At 40.5% G+C, this 12,033-nt stretch overlaps 1 protein-coding gene across 10 annotated transcripts in view; it reads left to right on the forward strand.

The window, feature by feature from the left end:
* The first annotated feature begins 1,560 nt into the window (after positions 1–1,560).
* Positions 1,561–12,033, forward strand: part of HECTD1 (HECT domain E3 ubiquitin protein ligase 1) — a 56,447-nt gene continuing 45,974 nt past the window's right edge. For 9 of the 10 annotated variants that reach the window (XM_065753508.1, XM_065753583.1, XM_065753551.1 and 6 more), the window contains exons 1-2: positions 1,562–1,694; positions 3,729–4,043. In XM_065753508.1, the coding sequence (XP_065609580.1) occupies positions 3,904–4,043 (140 nt within the window). In that variant the 5' untranslated portion in view covers positions 1,562–1,694; positions 3,729–3,903. Of the gene's footprint in view, positions 1,695–3,728; positions 4,044–12,033 lie in introns of all 10 variants that reach the window. The other variant, XM_065753560.1, reaches the window with a different exon arrangement.

The following is a 12,033-nucleotide window of genomic DNA, read 5'->3' on the forward strand; positions in this document are numbered from 1 at the left end:
ACATGCAATTATTTTAGATATTCAGGAATGAAGATGTATAACACTAAAAGCTACTGCCAGTATTTTCAAGCACTGTACACCTATGAAAAAGAATTTTAAACACATAATTTCTGTTCTCTGCATGTATAGTATTTTATCTTTTGACTTTGCTCCAAGGTTGGTCTCTAATTTGATAACCTCATCTTCTGCACGGAAAATCACATACCTACCACAATGCAGAAAGTGCAGCCTGCAACGTGAGCAAAGCATCTGTTTGATTTTAGTTCTCAGTAATTACAACTGAAAAATACCATTTGTCTTTGTTCTTCAGGCAAAATTCATAACACTGCTTTAATTGAAGCCTATATTCTTCACAATAAAAAGCAACAGCAGTAGTAAGGTCATGTAACAGATGTGCATCTCTGAAGTTTGGCCTAATTCTGCTGCTACTTCTGTACCAGTGAAAGTGAAAGAAGATCAAGCTTCTAAATTTAAAGACTGCAGACTCAGTTGTCCCAGTGTCTTATGTCCTGAGCTTGAAGCCTTTAAGAAGTCTTGTTCACCTCTGAAGGACAAGCATACATGAAGGATATACTTCTAAACCTCGTCAGGACTGGAAGAAGTGGCAATTCAGAGGCACAGCACAGGAAGACACCGAGTTGTCTTTGCAAGCACAAACAGGGACAAAGGAACTATTGTTTCTTGTACTGAGAAAAAAAAATGAAAAGTATTAAAGATAAAACTTTCTGAGGGTGTTGTTACAACAGCAAACAATAAAAATGTCTGCATTTGGCAAGTTTTAACAGAGCACGCCTGTTACTGCCTTTTTGTTCAGTGTGTAGTTGGTCTAATTACAGGAAATGTCTATGATGTAGGTAGGAATGACATACAGTAATCTTGTTTACTGTACTTATATTGATAGGCTTAAATTCCTTAGAAAAACACACGTGAGCCTACAGAGATGGAAATCATTTTAAATTTCCTTCACACTTTTAGCCTTTCACTTTTAGGCATGCTGCATCTCGCTCCGTTTTCTGACAGTCCACACAGTAACTGCATACCCCAATCTCTGGGGATTTTCTGCCTCGAGAACTGCCACCATCCAAACGCTACAGCTGCATACCTCAAACTCACAACTTCTGCTCCGAAGGACCGTTCTGCTACGCTTGCACCCATTCATCCCTGCCTCTCGTTATCGGATGTACAGCACGCCGAAATTTAAGTTCACATTAAGGAATAAACCGGAAAAAAAAACCGGCGCGAGCTGAATCGTTCCGTAAGCGTGAAACTACAATCCGTACACAGCAGTGCAGGTTGCCACAGAAGAGGGGAGGCCCCGCAGGCCGGCCCCCGCGCCCCGAGAGCCGTCGGCCTCAAAGCGGCGCCGCAGCGCGTCCCGGAGGCGGCCGTGCAAAGGCCATTCCGGCGCGAAACCGCCCCCCCTCTTCGGCGCTGGAAGGGGGCGGTGTTTTGCGCGGGCCGCTGTCACGGCGCCCCCTAGCGGCAGCGCGGCCGGCGCCGGCTCCTCCCCGCGGCCTCGGCGCGGCTCCCTTCCCCCTCCTGCCGCCAATCCCGTGCCGGGCGGAGCGCCATGGATGCCGCTGGCCGCCGTCTGCTCCGGGGTTCGGGCCGCCGCCGCCGCCTCGCCTGTTCCCCCGCCTCCCCGCGGCTCTGAGTTGGGCTGGGCTCTGGCGAAGGGGCTCCGGGAAGCCGAGGTGAGTGGCGCGGGCGGGGGAGGCGCGGGGCCCCTTTTATCGCCGCCTTTCTGGAGCCACCGGGCCGGCTCAGCCCGCGAGGCCCGCGGCTCCACGACAACTCGAGCGTCGCCTCCCGGCCCGGCTGCTCGCTGTCCGCAGGCCCGGGGGAGCGGAACGAGGCCGCGGCCGGGTCCCATCCGGGCTTCCCGCGGGGGACCGCGAGGCGGTGCCGCCCGGAGCTCCTCGGGCCGCGCGCGGTGCCGCGAGGAGGCGGTGTGAGGGCCGCTGCGCTGCGGGTGGGAGGCCGCGAAAATCCCCTCGTGCTGCGCCGGGGCCGCCGCCGCCGCCGCCAGAGGTGGGTGAGGGCCGCCCTCCCGGGAGCCCCGGCGCTGCCCCGCGTGCTACTGCCCGGCTCTTCGCCGCCGGCTGCTCTTGGCCCGGCTGAAGGTACGGGCGGCAGGTGCTGCGCTACGCTTAGCCCGCTCTCGCTGCCTCCTAAATGTCTCGATCCTGCTGCCTTCAGCCTTTCTTCCTTCCCTCCTCCCGTGCCTTAACACCCCCAGCCCCCATTTGAAGTTAATTATTTAATCGCATTAAGGAGACTGCTATAACTACAACGCACTCTCATTTCTTATTTTATTTAGTCAAGGACGAGAAATGTAGTCTGTAAGCAACTCGGTATTGTAGGCAACCTTTGAAGCATAGAAAACGAGTGTAGTAACGTGAATTACTTTTTACACTTTGCAATCTAGCAAGACTGGAGCAAACAAAATATTTGTAGTGGCAAGTAGTTTTTGAATTATCTGGACGCTTTAAATTGTGTTAAACAAATAAACAATCATATTTATCCATATTATTTTTGTCGATCTTAGGGTTCTCAGCTGTTGTGAGGCAGCGCTGCTAGTTCCGTGCCCTCTTCTCCATGTAACATGAATATCTGGCTGTTTTTTGTAAATTCTCATCTGCCCTTGGCGGAGTTACGTTTTAACTATTAACTTATTAGCAGCAAGTAAACAAGTCAGCAGACTTTGTCCAGATCGGGCCTCTTCCTCCCAGCACTCCCCTGCCTCCCACATGTGTGAGGGCCTTGTCCAGTCTTCTGTGCTTTCCCATGAGTTTGGTGAACTTATCCTTCTAATTTCTTTCTTTTTTTCTCCTTTTTTAGTATGCTATACCAAAAACCTTCCTTTTGTGTTTAGTTTGAAGTTGTTTCGTAACATTTGTTCTAGTTTTTATTTAAAAATATGGTTGTGCCTGCTTACAGGTCAGAAATACTTCCTAGTGCTTTTAAGGGCCTTTTTTCTGTCTTCAGTTTGCATGTGCAACTGTGGCACTGGGCCAATAAATAATGTTGTTTTCCTTATATGTACATGAATTATTTTAATTATTCATTTCATTTAAAAATATATTGGCTTGCATGGTGTTTTTTTTTTTAGTTAAAAAAACACCCTTAAAAACAGAAGTTATCTTGAAATTGCCTTTTTTCTCCTTTGACTTAAAGAAGCTTCTCTTTATTATGTTTCAGTTCTATTTTAAAGGACAAAAGATTCATAAAACTTTTTCAAAGATTCTTCATCTTTAGTTGTGCATCTCAATTTTTTTGTGCTGTGTATTTTCCTTTGAGATATGGCTTTTGGTGTCTTTTCTGCCATGTAACACTTGTGTGGAGAGAAACCATCTTCCAGAAAGTTGAGTGGCTTATGAAAAAGGGATATTGAAGGGAATGGGATAGGCATGACAGCACTGTTTGTCTTTATATTAGCCCTGAGAACATACAAAGTAGTTAAAATATAAATAGAAAAATAATGCTTAAATGTTGAGTTATTTATAAGAGAAGGTTTTAAGTCTTACATGTCAACTAGATCCAAAGATTTATTTCCAACAAAGTGGAACAAATATATTACAGTTGACTCATAAAGCTTGAAAAAGAAAAAAAAAAAGATTGCTGGTCAAATATTTGGAAGTTGTGTTCGTGTCAGCCTGAAAATATGCTATATGTTTTAGAGGACAGCAAATACAAAGTAGTGTGAAGATAATTGTTTTTCTTTCCAGGTGAAGGCTGCAGGAGCCCGGGGCTGCTGGAGAGAGGCATTAATTGTACTCAGCTTGATCTGGCTTGAAGAATTAAAGGATATTTTTGGTACTTTTTAATCTAAGCAGAGGCGGCTTTTTTTTTTGTTGGTTGGTTGTTTTTTGGTTTGGGTTTTTTTTTTTTTTTTTGTAAGCCATGGCAGATGTGGACCCAGACACATTGCTGGAATGGCTGCAGATGGGGCAGGGAGATGAAAGGGATATGCAGCTAATAGCACTGGAACAGCTATGCATGCTACTTCTGATGTCAGACAACGTGGATCGCTGTTTTGAAACGTAAGTAGTTCTGCCTTTCATTTATGGTATGCTGTTTTCCTCTTTTGATAGCTGTATATAACCTTAAGCATTTGTAGCATTCAGCGTTGTTGAAATTTAACATTCTTAACTGGAGAAACTTTCAGCTTTGAAAATGGTCTTAGTGTCCAAACCTGAGTATCTGTTATGAAATGAAGTCTCTGCTAATGTGTAAAGTACTGTTTTCTAACTACAAATGTAGTGCCACGTAAATGATTCACAGTGCCTGTTCTGACTCATGATTTGATTGTTTAATTTAAATACACGTATTTAGAGTTGCCATGTGGAAGAATTTTATCTAGTGCTGTTAGAAGAGGAATACTTTTTATGAGCTCCGATGATAACGATCAACTTTATATATATATATGTGTGTGTGTGTGTGTATGTAGTAAAATAAGTATCCATACTCTTGGCAACATTTTTAAGAGCTTTTTCGAGCTCTGCAGACCAAAAAGGATCACAGATGCTATCTGCTCTTCACAGAAGTATTTTTCCCTTTCTTTGAAGAGTGTTGGTCTTTGCTGGCTCTGTTTGGTCTCATCTGTGCACCTGGTATCAAGTCCTTGTTCTCTTAGTATTTGTCACAAAGTGCTGATGTAACCACTTCTGTTACTCAAGTGTTGCTGTGGCTTTGTTACACTACTTCCTGTGAGTAGTATGGAAAGGAGATAGTAAAAATAATTCGAGTTTTTAGCATTTATTAGCAGTTAATTAGCTGTGTTGTTTCTTTGTTTGGATTAGTTTTGTTGTTGTTGTTTTTGTTTGTTTTGGAATTCTTTTCATCATCTTCCACTATCCGCTTCATAATCTGATGTGCCTTTCTGATGTGCATTGGCTAGTTTTTGTTTTTTTTCTTCCCTACTTCATATTTTGAATATCTTTCTTCTCCACTCCTTTCTGCCTTTTTGTCCTTGGTCTCACTTTGCTTCTACTTGCTTCGTAGGTGTGTAGGTCTAGAGCAATTAGGAGTGTTAACTATTGTAGAGATGAAGAAGAGAACAGCTTTCAGACTGCTAGGAAAAGCCATTCATCTTCTATAACTGCTTTTATTTCAAGAAGTGTAAAATTCATGCATAGTACATAAAACTACCATTTCTAATAGTTGTGGAACACTGAACCAAGTCTCCTGTGCTGCTTTAGAACTTGAAACTGGCTGAGCTTGGCCTCAGAGGCCTCATGAGTGAAATTTTGGAATTGAAAGGGGCAGTGGGATGATGCACTGGACTTTGTACCTGTCCCTGTGGACAGTGCCATGTTTTCAGGTAATTTAGTGACTTATTAATTTACCTCTATAGAAAGAATTTGATAATTCAGAATGAAATTTTGTCAGTTTCAAGTAAACTTTCTACTTCAGTGTATTTAGTCTTGAACAGAAATAGAAGTATGGGAATAAGCATTTGAACAGTTATCTTCTGTGTATTTGAAAATCAGGAACAAAGTGTCAGCTTTTAAAATGTAAAGCAGTTGTGGATTTTGTATCTCTGTTCTGGAGCAGACTTTAATCTCAAAATAAATGAATTCAGTAGTTCTGAGTGCTGTGGTTTTAAATTTCAGATGTATGAAAGAAAAAAATGCTAAAAGATATTTTAAATGTTGAATTTTAATATAATTTAATTTTACTGGTCTTCTGTTTGGTTGATTTTTTTTTTTTTTTGTAATTTTTTTTTTTTTTTTTTTACTGTTGTAAGCTTCTCTCAAACAGAAAACTGAAGAGAATAAGATGTGAGTTGGGAAGATGTTATCAAGGTTTCCTGCCAGTTTGTGTGATTTTTACAGCAAAGTTTCAACTGCTAGTTCTAATTGGCACTGTTGGTATACTGAGCGTGTGGTGGTTCCGTGGTGTTTGGTGGGCCAGTAGTTCATCACCTTTCAAAGGCAGAGCTGCTGCTCCCATTTATCATCACTCGCTGGTGCTTGTTATGTGTGCCAAGGAAGCTGGATTGTTCTCTGCTCTTACAGAGCATAAAAGCATAGTATAGGGTTGGCTGATAACCACTAAAGGTGGAACTTGTAACTGCAAGTATGGGAGAAGTAGAGAGAAATATACACTTTTCATTAGACTGTATCACAGCTTACATTTCAAGGTGAGTTCATTTTGAGGCTCCTTGTAAGAAATTGAGAAGTAGTTTTAAAATCTTTTCCAAGTGAGTTCAAGAAGCCAACGTTGTCCTATCCTAGGAAAGTGTAATTAAAATAATCCTTGATAATATTTTCAAGTTGTTCCTCAGTGATGCTTTTAAAGAAGTAAACGGCGCTGACAACACTGTTATCAAACACATTTTTCAGTAACTAGCCTTCAAAATGGCTTCAGTGTATCCATGAGTTAGAATGTTGATACATTTTTCTGGTAATAAGAACAACAATCTCTGTAGGCATTAGTGTTTTCTGTTCTGTTAAGCCAGGAGAGCATTCCCAAACTTTTGTAGGCTGTGCAGTTTATTTTAAGATTTTAAAATATTTTATTGCTATTAATGACGTTGACTAACAAACTTTTAAAGAAATCTTTCTTCTGTTGAATTCAACAATCAAAAGGTGGAATTTAGAAATGGTTAATTTAATGGAGAATAAAGTCAAAGTCATTTCAGGCATCAGTGAGAGTGACTAAAGTTCTTTAGTACCAGTCCACTTTACACAAAAAATGATTTGCTTTTATACACTTACAGAATAAAAAGTTCATACTTCTGCTGAAGTACATCTGATGATTAAAAACTGCGTACGGTGAGGACTGACATAGTGAAGCAGACACATGAAAATATTGACATGAGTGCTGTGCCTTTTCCTTGAAAGCACAGCATTGTTTCCAGACAAATTTCAGCAGTCTTTTATGTGCCATTAGATACAGTCTGACTTAGCAAGAATGATCATAAACTAAAATAAATAAAATAAAATTTAAAGAAAAAAAGAGAGGTGTTCAGAACATTATCCTGCAATTTTGCAGAGACGTATTTGTTTTGGAAACGTTCTCAATGAAATTTTGTATTCTAAAATTATTAATTTGTGTACAGAAATGATAGATATTGAATCTAATCATAATGCCCAAATCACAAAAATGGAAGTAGTCATAATGGTGCTGTGCTATATTTTGTGTGATATTCTAGCACTATCATAACATGTGGAGTGTGCATCTGTGTCGGATAATAGTACCAAATAATTGATGTTTCTTTACTTTTCCCTGGATTTACAAATTACGTCAAATTAAATTGCTTTTAGCATTTCTCATGTGTTAGCATTAAAATCAATCAGTGGCATATTCATCTTCTGGTGATTGTGACTCACAGCCCCTATTAGTCACTTAGCATGGAGTGTGGCTAACATGTCCACAGCAGCAGCAGCTGGTAGTGTGAGCTGTGGAAACTGCAGTGAGCGAATAGAAGAGGTTTTGCAGAGTCATCAAATGTGAGGAAAAACAGGAAAGCTCAGTGCGATTAAGTCTTAGTTCCAGATGGTACTTAAACAGCATTCTGTTAAATCAATTTTAACGGGAGTCACAAATACATGTTTTCTATGAATATTACTGAAAATAGTATTTTGGTGTTTGATTTGATAATTTGTATGACCTGTAGAGACTGTTAGTTCCAATCCCTCGTTATAAATGTAGTCCTTCTCCAAATACATGTGGCATATTTTCTACTTTTGTTTCACTCTGTTTTGTGAAGTAAAATGGGAACTCCTCGGATGCGGGTTTTGTTTTATTTATCTGCAAGAGTAAGTAAGATGAAGGAAGAGCAAGGAAGATGTTATTTAATTATTTTCTTAAATTCTAAAAAAACTTGTAGAACAGAGCAGTAGTATAACTATCAGTAAAACCTGTGTAAAACTTTTCCTCCTCTGTGAACAGATGAAATAGTCCAATTATTGCAGTTGTGCAGCTGTGCCAAGGAGCGTTGGGCTTGGAAGGAGAAGATACATCTTCCATTTTGGTGCTCCCCTGAGCCACCTCTGAGTTGGTCAACAATGAGGTGTCAGGAGTTAATAACTTATTTTACAAATACAAACAAAAATGACAGAAAGGATTAAAATTCAGTGTTCTAATATGTAAAGCAAAAAGCCTTTCAGGTTTTTGGTTTGCTTTTTCTTAAGGTGAAATATGTTAGATTTAATTTGTTACATTACACTTTGTTCTTTCGTGATGTATGTATTCACTAGAGAGAAGATGTTATTACACATTAACATGTGGTGGAAATGGTAGTTTAAGATAAAATTCTAGTGAAAAAAATCCTCTTTTGGTATGACCTAGTGAGACTGTGGAAAAGTTTGGCTTTGCATCAGCCTTCTGGCTTTCAAGTACAGGCTTCTTTGTCGTGGGTTTGCTTTAGTTTGCTTAACTTGTAACAACAAAAAAATTAGATCGGCGTTGCATAGTCAAGAGAATATTCCAAAATGGGAGAGCAGCTCAGTATTCTTTGTGTGCTGTTTTTGTTTACTCAACAACTGTAAAACCCCAGTAAGCCAAAATTATATACAGACAAAAAAGCAGTTTTTCTTGTAGAGATAGGGATAGGAATTTGAAGTGCTATTTTTTAGACCCGTTCTTAAAGTTTATTTTGGCTTTAAAAGCATCTTTGTAATGTAGAACCATGGTAAAGTGCCCTCTCCCAATCTAGCTAACGGGCTGAGAGGGTAGCTCTACCCATATGAAGCACAAAAAGTAATTCATTATGCATCTTCCTTACAGGTTTGCCAAGTGTTTTTGGTTGGTTGTTTTAAATTATGTCACTCCTATATGTTGTGTATGGGTTCTTTCTTTTTTTTTTTTGGGAGTCCAACTGTAAGTAAATGGGGTTAAGTATTGCTGTCAACCATAGGCTACCATCTTTTGTTGTAAAACAGAGTCTTGGTTAATTATTGGCTTGGGCTGGTGCAGCTATCTCGCTCAATAAAGAAAATTTTGTAAGCTTTACAGTGGCAACGATCATGTGATTCCCATTAACTTGTTGCCTTCTAACGAAGACAGAGGATGTGGCAGCAGTGGAATGCCACTTCTGCAATTACTCACTCTGCGGGTGGACTTGAATGTAGCAGGATCTTCAGCACTCCACAGATTTCCTTTCTGGTAGGGGTATGTGCTGCATTTTTCAGGGAGCCGTCACGTTACAGAATGAAGTTTTGAGCTATTTCTGACTATTAAGGCTATTTTTTTTGTTGTTGTTGCTGCTTGGTTTGAATTTTTCCTGTCTATTTTTGCAGTGGTAAAGAGTTTTAACACACTAACCTCTTTCTAGTTGCTCTTTGTAAAGTGGGAATTATGGTCTTGTTGTCACGGGTGCTATGAAGATTAACTAGCCTTGTCTCATCATTTTGAGAGCCTTCATGCTAACAAATGCCAGACAGGAATGTCAGGTCGGCTAAATAGACATCCTTTGTAATGTCATACATCCCTGTATTTCTCTCAGATCCTCCTGAATTGAACATCTTGTTTGTCAGAATCACATCATGGAGTTGGCGCTTTCAGAAGGGCTGGCCTTTGTGCTCCCTTCAATCTTGAAAATATTTTTCAACCTTGGCTTCATCCATGCTGTTTACAGTAGTACACTTCTTTTACTGTTACCAGTTATCCAGAATTTTGTCAGATGTTTACAAAACATTGTAGGTAAAGCACCATCTTAGTTATTTCTCTTCAGAGTTGCTTTCTGGGATATGTGTATTACCTAGACTAAGATCAGGGAAAAAGGCATTTCTGTGTATTATAGATGTACTTTGTTTAAATGATCGTGTGCCTCTGAGTAGCCCTGAAGACATGCAGATTGGACTGAGCAGAAGTGCTGGCAGGCAGCTGAGCTTGATTTTCTGCCACAAGTCACATGTCTGGGACCAGGAGTCTGAAGCCAAAGGCTTGGTCAGGTGGCAAGGACCCTGTGTCAGCTGAATACAACAATTCTCTCGAAGTGGGAAACACACAGTAATGCTGGAAGCAGCAGTGTTAACTGTTGGGTTGGGGGGGTGAAGTGGCTTGGCTTTTTGTTTAAGCTACCAGTGTTGTTGCTGTTTTAGGCAAAGCTCTTGGGTATGCTTAAAATATGAAAAGGAGTTACAGAAATGAGTTTCCAGTGACTGCTTTTACTTCCTGTGTATCTTTATAACTGGCAAGCTGCAGAAGAGCTGAGTCACTTCATTTGTGCATAAGGGCTTAGCACCAGCAGGAGCGTCCTGCTGTGGCTGTGTGGGAATTGTGCATTCTTATGGATTCTTGTCTTCATGGACAAGGGAGAGACGGAGGTGTAAGCGTTGGCATATGGAGTTGTGCTGATACAGTGCCATACATTTCTGTAGCCTTTCTTGACATGTTGCCAATATGATTGTGATATTTTGAAAATATTTAGTTCTGAACCTAAGTTACCTATTAACTTATGTTAGGTGTTATTTTCTAGTTTGAAAGAATAAAAACTGTTAGAAAAGGTATTTTTTTTCTATTTTCCTGTGCAGATAGGCGTTCTGAACAGTTACTTTTTTCAACTTGGAAGATGCAGCAGCAGTTTATTTATTTGCTGTAGTGATCTCTTTTTTTCTGCTGTATGTTAATTCTTTTAGTTAATATACAACCTATATAAAAGCAGCATGGTGAAATCGGTTTTGATACTGGGATATTTTAAGATTAGAAATGACGTGCTTGCTTTTTTCTCCCTCTCTAGAAGTTGAGGCCTGAAAGGTTGGTGTTCTTTTCTCTTAGGTATGCAAAGCATCATCAGTTGAAACCTGTAGTTACAGTTGTGACAATTGCTGTCCTGTCCTGTCGGTCCATTTAGTGCAATAATTATGCCCTCAACTTCTCTGCTGCTGAGCATTCAACAGTCTTATTACTTTTCCAGTGCTTTCTAGAGATGAATCCAACATCTGGCCACTGTGATACAGATACTCCTGAGTGCCTTGTTTTGCTGCCTGTCAAAGGACACTTCTGTTCTGAGCATAATCTTAGGTGGAACAGCACCAGTGTCTATGTATATAGACCTAATCTTCTGTAGCAAATATTTAAGACCATATTAGGTCTCTTTCTTCTATACTAGCCTGCCTAAGGAAGCCAGGATCATTAAGGAAGTAAGGGTTTATCTTGGACTTAAAGCTTAACATACATGGCTTGTCTGATGCCTTGTTTGGTTCCTGCTGGCGTTAAGTGTATTTACTTACCTGATTCTGCATCAAACAAACAAAAACCCTATAATGCTGATCCTTAGAACATTCTCTTCTCAGAACCTGGTTGCTAGAATTGCTTCCAAATGGGCAGTGGCTTTCTCTTTGTTGTGCTGCCTCTGCTGACACTTCAGTCGTAATCTGATTGAGGGAAGACTCAGAGTCTGCTCTTGGAACTCATTAGGACATTTTGATTTGTGGAGGCCATCCACTTGGTAGGGCAATACTTTCCCTTTGTTTTTGGGGTCAAGTGCCAGTAACCAGAAATTCAAAGAACTGCAGACTGAACGGGCACTCCTTGTTTGTCTGTGGTATGGATGTGACAAGGCTGCATCCCATTTATTTCCCAGCTTGCTGGTGCTCTCTTTTCTTCCTTCCAGTCTCACTTCCACCACTCATACAGGCACATTATCACCCCTTAGGCATGTAGGGCAGATTCTCATAGTTGCAACCATTAGAAACCCACGTAATAGCTTAATGCAGATTTTGGGATTAGAGGGTGATCAGTATAAAGCTCACCAGAGTACTTCAGTTTGTAACACTTATCCACACCATGCTGACAGCATAATGACTGAAGTTGTTCAGAATGTGACAACTGTATAATGTTATGCTGTAATTATTTTATTAATTTAGTTGAGGTTATTTTAGCTTAAGCAACTGGGGATGTGTTCCCTGTTTTGCTGTTTTGGACTAACGACACTTAGCTTTTGTGTCGATGGTAGCTCAAACTTCCCTGGATAAGTGGAACTTAAAGGACTGCTAAGGCCTGAGTGGACCTCAGCAGGCAAAAAAGAATCTGAACTCTCAGTATGGGAAGTGTGTGAGCCCAGTGTGAGTCACCATTCTT

This window comes from Cyrtonyx montezumae, unplaced genomic scaffold (assembly GCF_038088225.1).
Source record: "Cyrtonyx montezumae isolate F1298 unplaced genomic scaffold, pur_monq_1.0 scaffold_10, whole genome shotgun sequence".
Classification (NCBI taxonomy): domain Eukaryota; kingdom Metazoa; phylum Chordata; class Aves; order Galliformes; family Odontophoridae; genus Cyrtonyx; species Cyrtonyx montezumae.